At 38.0% G+C, this 15,659-nt stretch overlaps 2 protein-coding genes and 1 non-coding gene across 3 annotated transcripts; 1 reads left to right on the forward strand and 2 right to left on the reverse strand.

The window, feature by feature from the left end:
- Positions 1-2,107: 2,107 nt before the first annotated feature.
- On the reverse strand, positions 2,108-4,899 carry LOC114746653 (protein BOBBER 1). Its single transcript, XM_028934883.1, has 6 exons — positions 4,482-4,899; positions 3,585-3,757; positions 3,388-3,436; positions 3,004-3,170; positions 2,594-2,677; positions 2,108-2,505 (listed from the first exon to the last, which is right to left on the reverse strand). Exons 1-6 carry the CDS (start codon positions 4,849-4,851, stop codon positions 2,467-2,469), a joined length of 882 nt encoding a protein of 293 aa, XP_028790716.1. The 5' UTR covers positions 4,852-4,899; the 3' UTR covers positions 2,108-2,466.
- A 1,295-nt stretch (positions 4,900-6,194) lies between these two features.
- LOC114746650 (O-acyltransferase WSD1) lies at positions 6,195-10,818 on the reverse strand. The gene is made up of 7 exons (XM_028934879.1): positions 10,653-10,818; positions 8,735-9,313; positions 8,217-8,283; positions 7,203-7,315; positions 6,884-7,093; positions 6,672-6,809; positions 6,195-6,559 (listed from the first exon to the last, which is right to left on the reverse strand). The coding sequence occupies exons 1-7, from the start codon at positions 10,800-10,802 to the stop codon at positions 6,395-6,397; spliced, it is 1,422 nt and encodes a 473-aa protein (XP_028790712.1). The 5' UTR covers positions 10,803-10,818; the 3' UTR covers positions 6,195-6,394.
- A 2,746-nt stretch (positions 10,819-13,564) lies between these two features.
- On the forward strand, positions 13,565-13,637 carry TRNAA-CGC (transfer RNA alanine (anticodon CGC)). Its single transcript has one exon. It is a non-coding gene; the product is annotated as a tRNA-Ala (tRNA).
- The last annotated feature ends 2,022 nt before the right edge of the window (positions 13,638-15,659 follow it).

The raw sequence follows: 15,659 nt of genomic DNA on the forward strand, positions 1-15,659 counted from the left end.
ATTTAATTAAATGAAAAATTAAATTAATTCATTAATTATAAGAAACATCATGTTATAATTATCTTCTTTAATATCTCATTTTCTCTCCTATTTGATTATAGTCGATAGGATATTAATAAAGATTATTTAGAAAAAAATAATAAATATAAAAAGTAGATTTTATATTTAGAATAAAAATCAACCCAGCAATTAGATTTTACATTAAGAATCAGATGAGTAGTACGTTTCATGCTTCATGTACACACGAACCCTGAGCATAAGTCATTAACCAGGAATTAGATGCCATTTTGATATCTAATTCTATAAGATAATATATATATAACTTATAAATGTTGGTATTGCTTTAAAATGGGCTGGTTGAATTCTTAGTTTTTAATTGCATTTCATGAAAAATAATATAAACAGCATTTATTGAATTTTCATGGGTTATGGCGTGCGCACGCACGGAGTTAAGAGAACGCGAAGAAGACGACAAGAACTTTGAGGAAATTAAAGCAGTGGAAGGCGTGGTGATTGAACACAAGTGTGGGGGCCATGTAGAAAATAATTGAGAGGAAGATGCAGAAGAAAGCTGCAAACATTGGATGGGACGATGACAAAACAAGCAAACAAAAGCATGAGGCTGAGTTCGGCAATGAAGAGCGCTCTCATAATATATTATTCCCCATAATTAGATAATTAATATTAGTCTTATATATATAAAGTCTATTTCATATATTCACCATTTCATAATATATTATTCCCCATAATTAGATAATTAATATTAGTCTTATATATATAAAGTCTATTTCATATATTTACCATTTTTTTAAATTAACCATATTGACTTCCTCAATAATAATTAAGTAGGAAAGAAAAGGAGGACATCAACGAAGATTTTTAGGATATTTAAAAAAAACATCATATTAACTAATTTAAGTAACATCTTTAATTTACTCAAACTAGTTAATTAGATCTTATATTAGAAAGCAAAAAAGTATCACTATTCAAGCAAACTGCTACATGCATATTGCTGTGAAATAATAATTTCCTTCATTTTTAATTAATAATCCTCCAGCGAAGCCAAAGTCTGGGAATTATAAATTAATACTTTCACATACTGCAATGACTGCGTAATATAATAATAACAGAACCCAAAGCCCCCAATTTAGTCTAATACGCTTGTATTGATATGGCGAGTCATGATCACATTTGAAAATCCGCAGAAAGTAAAGGAGTGTCAAAAGTGGGGCAGATGCTGCTGAAGGAGTTCCTCGCTGCGCTATTGGTTTAGTTTCCACTTTCCCGCTATGGCAATCATCGCCCCAAGAGTTTTTCTACCCCTTGCATTATTGCTTTTTCGGACCGATTGGCTGAACGCGACTTCCATTATCTCCATCCCCTTTTAATCATCACACTCAACCAGAAAAACCGATCGTTGTTATTTTTAATAATCAATGATGAACACCATGAAATTCCACGGGCAAAAAAGGGTAGTCCCAAAACACAGGAAGTCGAGCATGAAAAATAATCCAAGCCAAACACGGGTCATATTATTCAATTCACTAAAGTATGACACAGAGTATATACCGCATTTTATGGGTAAAAAACAGATCTTGGCAGCAACTGAAGCACGTGAGGTAGTCGGGCTCACTCGGCATATTCATCCAAATATTCCTCTACCATAAATACATTCAAACAAAATTTTCATTACATCATCAGTTGGATTGTGATTGTTTCTTTTTTAATTATTCTAACAACGAAATAAAAAATATTACTAGATTGCTTCTCATAATAATAAAGGGATTCTGGCCCCCCAAAATAATTGTTTGAATTATTTTTTCAAAAGTGATTCGGCCGAGTGGTTGCAGACCGTTCATGAAACTGCTCCAATAAAGGCTTTTGATAAATTGAGAAACCAATCCCCGGCAGGCTCACTTGCACGCTTCAGGGCCGGGCCCTCCTTTGTCATCTCATTCGAGTCCACTAATTCACTCAACAACACGCTTTATTTTCCCACAACTTCTCAACTAAAGCCCCCTTATCGTGCACCAAAAGCAGCCTTAGTCCTTAGAGAAATCCGAACAAGGATAAATAGCTACGAAGGGCAATCTAAGTGCACCAGGAATGCACCAAAACACACTTAGCAGGCCTATTTATAATTAAATTGATCCGCAATTCCTCAAGTCTACAAAATAGAGTTGCGAACATGCGTCCCCCTTAAACCTAAATTTTAATATCCAACGATAGACCACACAGCATATAGAAGAAATAACCGGACAAAATAATCCTACAGTAAATCCATTAAAAAGGCAACGTTTGATATTGGCCCTCTAAACATTCAAAAAATATATGAACACAGTTTCATCTCCCTATACCCAAAAGAGCATCTCCAGACAGCACAGAAGACAGCAACCCAGGGACCACAAAGTAGCAGCTAGCATGCAAGACACCAGGCCGCAAAGCATGCCAAGAGCGGTACGACACTTATGAAATTTTAGCCCTTGAGAAGTCCATCTCCGGATGCTGCAAGACATTACCAGCACGCATTAGTAAGGGGTCAATTCGAGTATGAAAAGCACAAGACCTGAGTCACTAACAATCAGGTGCTCACCTCCGCCATAAATTTCTTTAATATTTCCTGTTTTTGGAGCTCATCACTGGTTGGGAGGCCCATAGACTTCTGCCTCTGATCAAACTGCGCAATAGCATAAGAGAATTATTGATCAATAAACCCACAGACTCCAACATCTGTATATCAAATGACATCCAACAGCTCAACCCTTGCAACATTGCAAGACTTATCCGTGACAGGGCCTACAACATCAAAACAGCATGCTAAACAACAGATATGACTTTTTTCCCCCCCTTGTTATTACTTCCTGTAGATGTATTGACTTGTCTACACCGTGCACAATGATTTTATGCAGTACTAGATAAATCAAAAACTAAGCTACCCAAATTAAAAAAAAAAAAAAAACCAAAGGTTAAAATTAAGAAACAATTAAATCAACAATCAGTTACCATCATCTTTTCAACAGTCTGTCGTGTCTCTGGATCGAGGTCAGACAATTTGCTGTTTTCAGGTTCAACTTTTTGTGTGTCAATTTCAGGGTCACCTTTTACCAGACACTTCCACCAGTTCATTTGATCATGCTTGGTCAAAAGTATAGAAACAGCATTTTGATCCTCTGCAAAATCAATTTTATAAATGACTAGTAAGAAACAACTCAGGCCAGTGAATCACAAAGGCATGCCACTTCATAAACTGCTTGCAACAACCCAGTTTACTAGTATATGCTGCGATGTGTCTTTGGTTTTTGACGCCTTTGTTTAAAAACTTCACCGTTTTTATATTTGTATTGTGAAAACTTAAATCTGTTTATGCATGGAAAATTGGTCATTTACCTATGCTCCAATAGCAATCATCAGGCTTGACAGCGCTATGTAGCTCCCCCTGCAAATAAAGAAAACAACAATAATCAAATCATTCAGATAAAAAAAAGATTTAAAAAAAAAAACCAAAAGCCATGTAATTAACATGTTAATAGCGACGAAATGATTTCATTTGACAATCAATAATAGAAATCGAATCACAAACTTACATCAATAATTGGAGGCTGCCCCTTGAGTCCAACTTTAAGGTGGTTCTTCTTTATCTCACACACAACAAACCTTGATTTGGTTCCATTTGGCACTGGAACAATTACATTGATCTCCTGGAGGGTCTGAGTCCAAGAATATTTCTCCAGATCCAAGCCATTACCTTTGTTAGGAACTGAAAATATAGAGAACCATTAGGGAAACTTCAATGCTTCCAGAAACATTTATATTCTTAATCAAAGTCAAAAGGGATATAGATGAGATAATTCCTCAGGATAGTCATAATTACAGCAAGGACAAGGAACGACCAACCAAATGGGGAGGGCAGGAAGTAAAATCGCAAATGCCTCTCCCGGCCTACTCAAAGTGGATTTTTTTTTAAAAAAAAAAAAGGGAAAAAAAGGACACAAACTCCATAAGGATTCAATTGGAAGCATAAAAAGGACCAGTTTCCCATACATATATGAACCTGAGAAAATTCCCAAAACATATAATTTCTCAACGGCAAAAATCCAGCATCTCACGGGGGATAATTCGTGGCGCAATAAATCGTTTTCCTTCCAAAGGAAACAACAATCACTTATCACTAAACAGCTCACAGGTTCGTCGCAGCCCCCTTCCCAATCCCACAAACAGGAGACAGCAAGACAAACACCAAACCAAATTAATCATGCCGTCACCAAAGAAACAACGGAACAAACACCTCGGGGACCAATTCATCAACAAATTCAAAAGGGCGAAAAATAAACTCAGAATTCCATGCCCAGCATTTATGGAATCAAGATACCTAAACACCATCTAATCCATGCATATATTCCATCGGGCATCATAGTGAACGACATAGAGATACATTCCTAGGGCAAGTCTCACATCTACAAACGGAATGTTTTAATCGTTACCTCTCAAACCATTTCCTTCTTTCTCATCCTCCCGTTTTTCATCCTTCTCTTGTTTTGCTTCAACCTTCTCTTCCTTCAATCTTTTCTCAGCTTTCAACCTCTCCTCGGAGGCCCTCTGCTCTTCTCTCTTCTTCTTCTTCTTCTCTTTTGCAGCTCGCACCATCGATGCGATCTCCTTCTCAGCAGCCTCATTCCCAAGAAATTCACTTTCTTGGGCGACGAAGTCGAATACCTTCTCCAGAAAATCTATTGGATTCGACGGATCAAATTTAGCGCTAAAAGCCGAGGGTTGGGGACACGAAGACGAAGGCGATGCTTTGGCCTGAGACTCATTCTTCTCCTCCTCGTGGAAATCAGAGATTATCGCCATTGCTGATCAGTAAAAGCTTTTCCTCGCTCAACTTCAGAGTAGGGTTTAAGCTTGCCTCGCTCACACAGAATGGCTGTACCTTAAATAGAACGAGGAATGACGTGGAAAATTCCAGAAACTAATAAAAACAAAAAAAAAATGATATATCCTCTTTTTTCTTAAAAAAAAAAAAATCACCCTCTTCACTTTTATATGATTATATCTATGTCTTTTTTTGCCAGCGGATTATATCTTAGTCTATATCTTTTCTTCTCTGTTTTGACCCATATAAATTTATATCTACAATTTTTTGCCAACCATATTTATATCTATCCTTACGCATATCGATAATCTATAATTATTTATAAATTGCCCTGTAATCTATAATTGATATTTCATCAAGTTGGCAAAAAAAATTGGCATTTCATCAAAAAATCTATGGATATTTATTCATACTTAAGTAGGCTATCTATAATTATCTATATATAGAGAGGTTTTTACAAATTTCAGGTCCCCAAAAAAAGGAGGAGTTTTTGAATTCTTTGTCCAATCATTCCCTTGGCCCTCCAACTCATAGCTGGGCTAGGTTTCCAGACCTCTGAGTAATTATGTTTCTGAATTATAATTATAATTTCTTTTTCTGACCCTGATTTGGGCCGTCCAGCACATAACTTGGGCTCACCTTTGTAGCTTTCTAGACAAGGTGCTGCAGATGTGACAAAATTTTCAACTCTCTCTTTTTAATTTAATAACCAAAAATGAAATTAAAAAAAAACAAATATTAAGCCAAAATAAAATAATTTTGTAAACAAAAGGAATAGAATTTGACTCCAAAAAAACGAATAGGATGATTTTTTGTGAAAGTTAATCTCACTAATAAGAAATTCGCATGCAACAAATGCTTCAAAACATAGAATAAACAGTACTCCTCCGGTCCTAATTATAAGACCCAATTGACTTATTTGAGGAGATTAAGGAAGTAAGTTAAGTTGGATATTAATAATAAATAAGTGTTGTCATTCCTAAAATATCCTTGCTAATTAAGTATATTGGCTAAAACTATCATTATTAGAAGGATTATCTGGGAAAAAATTGCATAAATATAAGAGACAAAATGGATTGGGGTCTTATAATTAGGACCAAATAAAAATTCAAATGGGGTCTTATAATAAGGACCGGAGGAGTAATTCAAACTCAAATCGCTACCAATAACAATTTGTTTTAGGCGTAATACAATTGAAAGTTAGTGCCAAAAAAAGAAAATAGAGGACCAGGTTGAAAGGAACAAACAAGGGAAGAGACCGCAATTATATATTGAAAAACTTTACTCATATATTTCATATAAGAAAATTAAATACCTCGCGACTTTCTTTCACTTATATCTGAACCCACCATGGGCATCAAAGCTTACTGTTACTAGCAGTGCACACTGGGAATCGTAGATGACACCAATTAAACACAATAAATGCCAAGTACGTAGCCTGTTCATAAACGAGGTCGGTACAAATAAAAGGACGGAATCTGTTTTGGGCGAAGCAATAAAAAGAGGCTCTCAGAAAACAATTCAGACGATATCAGGAATGAACGTTTTCTTGACAACAGCGGTAATGTGCTTGAGCGATGCTTCTAAATCGTCGCACAGCAATTGAGGATCAGGAATGATGCTTGGTTCCACTGCCATGGAGATGGTCATCTGATTCACGTAGCTCAGGAAATGGATGGTCAGTGCCTGCATATATAACACATCATATAGATTTCAAAAATTATACGTACAGTACGCATACAATAAAGCGGGCATGTATATACACGTATATAAATTGAAGAATCAATTAATTACTTACATGTGGGTTACCATACACACTAGGGGCAAGGAATGTCACGGGATGACCACAAAAGCTAATTTCTTCCACGGGACCAACAACGTTGGAGAAGGTCAGTGTCGTGTTATACAGAACTCTCTGTGTTACAGCAGCAGCCACCTGCACACACCAAAAGATTAAAAAAGGTCATATCTTGCATGGAATCTCCTGCGTTTTTAAGGTCGCGAGTGAACCTTCATGCCAAATAGCTTGAGCATCAACTTGGCACAGCCAAATGTGCAGATAGCTTCGAGGGAATGCTTCTTGCGGTCGATGGTGGACTTAGCCAGACGAACATATTTGATGGGATTATCTTGTAAAGCGACTGCGAATGGGAGGATGATGTATCCTATCCAGTTACCCCACTTCACCTTTGATTTCTCAGCCATCATATCTGCTAGTTCCTAATTTAACAATTAACTGTCTTCAGTCTCTTTGCCACCTCCTCGATCGGTAAGAAACTATGTACGGGACAACTTGAGTTTTTCAATTTCGGAGCCAAATTTTGTTCACCTGGATTCCTGCAGTCGGTCTAACGTTGAAAAGAATGGCCGCCCTGAGCCTCGGGTCTTTGATCTTATTGTTTCGTCTTGGTTGCTCTGGGGCTCCGCCGGTGGCATCCACACCTTCATTAGAGACTATATGCTCAGCTTAAAACGTTGCTGATAACTGAACCTCATTTGTGGTCTAAATGATAATTAGCTTTTTGAGTATCTAAATATATTTTTAACGGAAGATGACTAATAATTGTTGTGTAAGCATGTCAAAGTCTCCCAGTTATCTTAATTACGAAAAGGATCAAACGAAATTAGTGCCATTTGATTTCTTTTGAACGGACAAAATTACCCTTTGTTGCCACCCTTTCCTCTTAACCGTCATTTGACCACCTACCAATATACAGTTGCCAATTACGCAAATTGCGACCTAAGGTCAAGGTGGTGGCGAGCGGGAAAAGAAGTGGGGAAAAGAGGGGCAATTTTGTCTTTTCAAGAAAGAAATCTAATAACACTATTACCACTCTATTCATTATTATAGGTCACTTGTACCTAAAAAGTTTGTTTCAAAATATAAGTCACTTGTAATATAATTAATGATCTTTTTCCAATTTTATCCCATTAATTTAATAAAAAATTAATTAATTAAGTCTAAACAATGGTTCCTCCAAACACGTCCTTCTCCCTTTACTTTTCTATCTCTCTCTCAACTTTTCATTTCTTATATAATCCATCTTCCCTCCCTCTCTCTCAACTTTTAATAAGGGTAAATGTGAAAAAAAACTGATTGATTTAATATATTTCTAAATTTGCGGATTTGAGAAACAAGTGACTTATAATAAAAAACAGAGTGGTACACTAAAATCTCTCGGGACTTATTCATAATTGAGCAAACTGATAGACGACATTTTGGGATTAACTTGCTCACACAGTACCTGCGAGTTTATTCGTCGTTTTAACATTTTTTTCTTTTTTTGGGGGGGGGGGTAAAGTACTTCATGAAAATGGGGGGAAAGAAGTGAGAAAAACCAACCTTGTATCCGATTCAAGTAACGAGCCAGACCAGCTTGTGTGATTCCCAGTAAAACATCATTGATGGTCTTGTCCAAATCCAACCAGAAAAAACAAAAAACTTTACGAGTATAATAAAAACATGAAAAGAAGGAAACCCAACTCCCATATGGCCATGCCTACCAGAGAAGACTACTCTTCAACTGAATTTATGATCGTATACCGCATACACATTAAAGGCGGAAACCTGAATAAGATCATACCAAAAGCTTTCCTTTCTTGAACCGTAAAAGACCATAAAATGAAAAACTGCAAGGACGGGCGATCCACACCAGACTCTCGTTCTAGTAGAGAAGTTGTCATATATAACTGCGCTACTTTTAGACACGTGACTTTTTAAAGTTTAAACAAAAGTGCATAATAAGAGTTGAATTATGTGGCCCCGTTCATTGATTTGACATAATGCCGGGCATTAAAGAAAACGGTAGGTAGTTATTAGACAGGACAGAAGAGAATAAAAGAAGATGGAGAGAGAGTTACCACATTCATGGCGGTCTTGACGAGCTTAATATCATCCAAGCTAACGTGGCGATGCACGAAACGCTTGGTGGTGTGCTCGACGCCAGGAAAACCTTTGAGAGGAGTCTGCGAGTCTTTGAGGAACAAAATGGTGGCAAAAAACATGATCATATCCACCACGGTGTTCCAAATCAGAGCTAGGCCAGAGAAAATAGGCAAGAAGAAGGAACAGAAAGAGGAAAAAGGAGGGGAGGGTGGGGGCATAACGGCCCTTTTCTTGGTGGGGAGGGTTGGTAAGGATTGAGGGTCGGAGGTTTTGCGAGTAGCAGAGAGAAGGAGAGAGATGAGGGAGGCACCATCTCCAAGGGAATGATGAATCCGTAAAATGCCTAGCCCTTGTGAGTTGGAGGTTTTGATGTTGAGGAGGTGAAGTTCCCACATTGGCCTGCTCCAATCTAACGGAGTTTTGGTGAGGTTGGAAGTGTAGTCCTCAACGAATCGGTCAGGGAAGTCTAAGTCGGGGTCTATTTCAGGCACTATCACGTGCTTCTCTAAGTCCACTGTTGTGGGAATCCACCAAGGCTTTCTTCCTTTCATAACCTGCAATACAACAAACACTATAACTTAACGCTCCAAGCACTTGCCATTTGCTTTTCGTTCTTTTCCAATCCAGCAATTTTTTTTTTCCGAGTGAACTATAGCCGGCTTTTTCTTTATCAATACACACACACACACAGAGGCCATGGACGGGACGGGAGGAGGTGGTGGGGGGCTGGGAAGGTAGGGTTATAAATGGTGAACATCTTAAAAACGGCCCTAGAATGCGACTTGTGGTTCGCAATTTGCAAGCGGAGCTGTTATGCGCATAACTAGCTAGTTCACTCGTCGCCTTCGATTTTAACTACTAAGATCTACGTCCTCTTTTGGATAATCAACCAAGTGAAAAGGACTGAAACCATATTCTTTGTGGGGTAGAGGTTTCGGGTGAGAGTGAGACAAACCTAATCCCCTCATCTTTTAATTTTGTCTTGGTTGGTCCTTTTCCTTCCTCCCTTTCATTACTTCTCAAGATGATATCATTTCAACAATAGTATCACATAATTAGCTAGCACGAGTAAGATAACATGAATATGTCACATAATTAAGATTTCCCAACAAGCACATGAACGATCAGTTTTTTGTCCCCTCAGCAACAGGGGTCTTAGCTAGGGGAACAAAAAAGGAGACTTATAGAAGCTACGCAGAGCGATGAAATTAGATGGTCTTTTTGGGGCCACTAGCATTTGAGCCCATCCCCAGCAGTTGAGCGTAACCTGCTTGATAGACCATTAGTTCTGGAGTGATGGCACATGAGAAAATGTTACACAAATAAGATAACATAACATTGAACTGCTGTCTACGAGAAAAAAATGATAATGATCTCAAAAATTTGAGATAAAAAAACGTCTACGAAAAAAGCGGCCTATTCTATATCAAAATAGGCCATTTATGTCAAAACTCTCTGCGCATACTGAGATGTTACGTTAAAGTTGAAGAGATCAGTGGGATTGCGAAAGAACCCATATCCACTGTAAACACTGCAATTTATACATCTCTACTAAAAATTAATTAATTAATTAATATTCTCCAGCCTCGGGCTAGTGGGCTCTTATTCACGATTAAAGTAAATAATAACAGAAGATATATACTAATAATACTTATTCTTCGTGCTTGTATTATCATCAGTACAGCAGTTTACCAAAAGTAGTTCGTAAAGATATGACAAAGTAGGTGCCTTGAGATATGTATGCAAATCAAATCCAATCCAGTTCAGCACAGAAAAGGAAGATCAAAACAGAGAGAAACACAACCATATATATGACTCATAAAGGAGAAGAAAACTAGTTATATATATAAAGCAGAATATGCACAGAGAAAGGGGCAAGGGAATTAACATTACCAGCTTGCTCGTAAACCTGGGATGCTTAAGCAAAGTATGGCGTAAACCTTCTTTAATAACATGAGGGTTCATTCTGGTCTTGACTCCGATGGAAGCAATGACGTAACAGTTTAAGGTTGGGGCATGAAATAGCTGAGCCCCCGGACTCATAGCTTCGCCCTTTGACACAGCGCCAGCCTCGCCGGAGCTACCCATTTCTCTTCTTTGCCTTTCGCTCTGTTTCCTACTTCTCTTCGATCTTGTAAATGCTAATAACTCTGCTTCCCCTATATACCTTTCAATCTTAAAATGTAAGCGCGTCTACGTTCATATATTGCAGCTACCCACAGTTTAAATGACTTTTGCACCCCTCTTTGGTCTAATGAGAATCATTAGTCTAGGTAGGTGGAAGTCATGGATGAAAGTGCGCATGGTAAATAAATACATCTGATGGCTGCTCCTCACAGTTGTTCTCTTTTTCCATGCCAGAAATCGAAATCACGAAATTACCCATACGTGAAAATGATTAAAGAGGACAAGATTACAACGAACAGTCAAAAAAATATCTTCCAAAAGCTGTAACAGCATCAGGTAAAACGGCATTAATTACCCGCCGCTGGGTTTCAATGAATTCTGAGCTTAATAAAATAATACATACAGTTAATTAGTTAATTATAAAATAATACTTTTTAATCTAAATTATAGATGTTTGATTTTGGATTTAGTGGCTTTAAAATCTGAAGTATGATGTTATTGCATATATGCTAAAATGTCAAATATACAAAAAAAAAAATCTTGAATCAAATCGTGTCAAATCTTTAAATTTTGAGGTAAAATATCAAATTTTCTCATATCAGAATATAATTTTCCCAGTAAGGATGTAATGATTCTTGTACACAAAATCAATTTTATGTAGGAATAATTTTGGACGGTTAATTAAGTTTTCCAGTAAAGTTTTACTTTGCAAGAGGACGCAAACCGGCCGGTAAGAAATAATGACAATGGAGAACTCAACCCTCCGTCTTGCTTAACTAGCTGATAGTTACTGAATTATTGGCTGTGCGTGTCTGCTCCTTTTCGTTTATGATTTTGATTTGCGATGTCTCATTATCAGATCTCCATAGGAATGCATCAAAGAGAAAAAGAAGGGAACAAGAAATTAATGCACAGGATAAAAAGGAAGAGTTAAAATAATTATATTGATGGGGAAAAGAAATTATTAGCCGTAGATTTTTGCGGGTAGAATATGGGACTGGGGAACGTGACTATATGAGAGATTTAAGAGTGCACATGGAAGAAATTAAGGTTAAATTGAAATGCTGTGTTTGGCTGTCTCCCCAACCACGTGTGGATTGGGTAACATAGAAATTTACACGCTTCATTAATTAATGACCTCAGTGGATTCTATAGTTCACATCAGCGACAGCTATAATTCCATATAATTATGAAATAACCCACATTATTGTTTTACCCGAATAACTGAGTATAGGTGCGTGCTGTACAGTTTGTTAGAGTTTTTATATTCTGTATATGCATTGATTACCCTTTTTATTAAGAGGCAGGCATGAAATAAAGCATCCGGTCTAGGCCAAGTAGTTTACCAGAAAAATCATGGTTAAATCCGAACGACGTCATTTATTATCACCGCGATTGTCTAAACGACAAAAGTTAGGAGCCGTATCGTGGAGGTCACAGCCATCTATTTAAGTGGACGGCATTTATACGTGTTTCGGGCCTTTTTCAATCGGCAGCTAGTATCATCGCCAGTTCATGGTGTTGAACGAGTTTTGCTTTTCGCAGGCATCAATAATTTCCACTTTTTCGCAGGAAACTCACGAGGCTGGCAAAGGATGTATATTTATATACACCAACTGACCATACAGCGCCAAAATCAGCAACGAAGTTGGCTACAGTTATGGAAGTTGAAGTTGCATGCGTTTCAGGACATTAGTGTTGATTAATTTGGAGAATTCTACAAAGGCATAACAAACTACTGCCTCCGGTCCTAATTATAAAGCTAGTTGACCATTTGAGAAATTAAAAAAAAAATTAAGTCAGTTATTTGTAATAAATAGGTATTGTTTTTCTAAAATATTATTGTTAATCAAGTGTAATGACTAGAACTACTATTGTTAAAGGACTATCTTGAGAAAAAAATATAACTATGAAAAACAAAGTGGATTAAAGTCTTATATTTAGGATTAAAATAAAAGTGAAACAGAATTTTATATTAAATACAAGAGATAGTACTACATACCCTGCATGCATTATTAGCATCACATGAACGTACGTATAATCATCTATAGTTTGTTGTAAATTCTGTCAAGCGGAGATTGATGACCTTGCGCAGCGTAAGAACTGAATTTTATCTTCCTTGCCGCTTTTGGTCAATTGATGACGGCATCGGAGCGGAACATTGTTCATGGCCTAATCGTCCAACTTCAAACGGAAAAAAGAAAAACAACACATTTAGGTGGATCATGTGAAATTAGAAAAGAAGAAGGACTGACTCATCCCTTCCTCAACCGAAACTATGATCGTATGCACAAAAATGGGAACCCGGATGAAATCAGAAAAACCGCATTCCTTTCTCAAGCCGTAGATTGGCCTCGCAATGCTTAGAGCTGGCAGCAGAGGCACACCGCATCACCAGCCAAACCGTCCAGATTTGCAGAGCTGCGTCCTCTCTTCCTCTCCCTCCCATTCCAAAGACGTGATCTGATTTGAAATCAAAGCCCCGCCTAGTAATCACGGCAGGATTCCGAATACCCTCCTGACCGGTTTAGAAGAATTCCGTACTCAATTAGTAATCCCGCACTACGAGCATCGCACATGGTTGGGTAACCGGCATTGCATATTGTGCAGTGCGCGTGGGCTATTCAGTGAGGTTGTTGTATGGATCATTAACTTTATGTTAAACCTTCACAACCATCGGGGGTGTAGCTCATATGGTAGAGCGCTCGCTTCGCATGCGAGAGGCACGGGGTTCGATTCCCCGCACCTCCATCTTCTACTCCTTTTTTACCGAAAGTGCCTTTCTCTATCTCGAAGGCTCAAAACCCTTCTATTTTCGACGCACGACGGCAACCAATGGCTCCCTACCTTTGTCTCGTCTTCTTCCACCACTTCTCGCCACTCGCCAATGTTGCTTTCCAATATTATCCACAGCACATTGCAATCGGTATTAGCGATTTTTGTTGTCATTCTTCAACTCCCGCCTAATATGTATTAGATTTTCTTTTTAATCTCGTTTAATTCTTAAGACAGCGTTACGGCTTTCGTGATGCTTTCTTTTCTTTTGCCTTCTTTTTTTGTTTTTTGTTTTAGGTTTGGGATTTTAGGTGATGCCCAAATCACGATTAAAGAGAGTTCGGAGCAATGCGTGTGATGAATCAGAATATCCCGCTATTCACTGATTTGCTCGCACGAATTTCAGACTTCACCCTGCAACCCATGGACCCTGATTGCGTCCGACAGCTCATTTCCAAGTTGACACGGTCTCTCTCTCTCTCTCTCTCTCTCTCTCTCTCTCTCTCTTTTTTTGTTTTTGGGCCTCACATTCCGAGTTAAGATTAATGACTCTTTCCTTCGTTAGCATTATGGCTTCACGTTCTAAAACCATTTGGGCCGAAGTCCTAGTTTAGACGAAAATCTATGCCCAGCTCATGTAACAGACTAGCAGTATTGGTCGGCCCATTTTTCCCAAGGCAACTAATACAATGATCATTGCTTCGGGCCCAGCAAATTTGGTCAAAACTATTATTAGCCCAATAAATTTGGGCCCAAAGGGCGACTTGATGGGGGTGTCATGTCACTGAGAGCAGGGTTTCCGCATGAAGGCACAGTTGGATGCTGCAAGGTGCAGTAACGCGATCAGTGATTTCCAGTTTCAGATTTTTCCCGAATATAATTGTTAATTTTGCTTTTGAAAAATCACATTCAAAGTCTCATGCACAGATTAACCTCAAGAAAATAACAGAAATCTGTCGGGAAAATTGTGAACCCCTCGTTTGTAATGAAACAGTCCATCACAAAGTCAAGAAGTGATAAATTTTTCCTAGTCTTCATCATCGTAAAGTTAATTCAAATGCTTCTGAAATTCTATGGACTTCAAAAACATAATCGTAAATTTTGTAAAGTCTAAGCGCAAGAAGGTTACCACTGAGAACTCCAAAATGTTCGTATGTTGGAGGGGAAATGCGACACAATGAATGTATGACTGGCAATAATCAAAACACGTTTTAAAAAGGGGTAGTTGTCGTGTGAATGGGGCAGGAAGGACAGGTCATGAGTGGTGGGTTCTTGAAAACGAAAAAAAATTATCAGGAGTATTTTTTTTTTTTGGGGGGGGTGTTTCCCCTCGAGCGCATACGGACATGCCGATAAGCTTGCAAGAGAAGTGATGCGCCCGCTGATGATATGCTTCGAGCCACGTATAACCGAAGCAGGTAAAGCCACTGATGATATCCTTCGACGAGATGGGATGATAAATGTCACATGTGCTCCCCACAATTAAGTCATTGACCGTATACGGAAGACCCGTGAGTTGTCAGATGTCAAGGCACGTACATACATACAACTGCCAGTTGCCACCATTTATTTCAATTTGATGAGCTTCACGTAACTGACCGATTTTATTGAAAGCAGCTTTTATGACCAGCGCTCAGCAAAGCTTCATATATCAGATCGCCGGACAATTTCAGGTCACCCTTCTCCTTCGGAGTGTTTTGAGATTTGCCTGAAAACACAGCTCTAAGGGAGGAATCTGATCATGTTCCGTGCTCGAACAAACTCTAGTGTATTCCAATGGCAATGAGTATCACTCTTCCGATTTTAATATATTATCTAATTAGTTAATTTGAACGGATTAGATGTGTTAATTAAATTAGTTACTATAAAATATTTGTTTTGAAAATACCTTAAACATCTTCTTCAATTTCATCTCTACTCTACCCTGCCCGTACTTGATTATTATTGATGAGAGATATCAATAAAATTAATTTGTGAGGAAAAAATTGATAAATATGT

Source organism: Neltuma alba, unplaced genomic scaffold, assembly GCF_004799145.2.
Source record: "Neltuma alba isolate B1F8T4 unplaced genomic scaffold, ASM479914v2 tig00005084_pilon, whole genome shotgun sequence".
Classification (NCBI taxonomy): domain Eukaryota; kingdom Viridiplantae; phylum Streptophyta; class Magnoliopsida; order Fabales; family Fabaceae; genus Neltuma; species Neltuma alba.

Coding starts and splice junctions, on each gene's coding strand:
- LOC114746653 (XM_028934883.1), bottom strand. CDS start 4,851: ATGGCGATAATCTCTGATTTCCACGAGGAGGAGAAGAATGAGTCTCAG. Junction 3,758..4,481: donor AGAAGGAAATGGTTTGAGAG/GTAACGATTAAA, acceptor CTATATTTTCAG/TTCCTAACAAAGGTAATGGC. Junction 3,437..3,584: donor GGCAGCCTCCAATTATTGAT/GTAAGTTTGTGA, acceptor CTTTATTTGCAG/GGGGAGCTACATAGCGCTGT.
- LOC114746650 (XM_028934879.1), bottom strand. CDS start 10,802: ATGAGTCCGGGGGCTCAGCTATTTCATGCCCCAACCTTAAACTGTTAC. Junction 8,284..8,734: donor TCAAGACCGCCATGAATGTG/GTAACTCTCTCT, acceptor GATTTGGACAAG/ACCATCAATGATGTTTTACT. Junction 6,560..6,671: donor GTGTGTATGGTAACCCACAT/GTAAGTAATTAA, acceptor TTATATATGCAG/GCACTGACCATCCATTTCCT.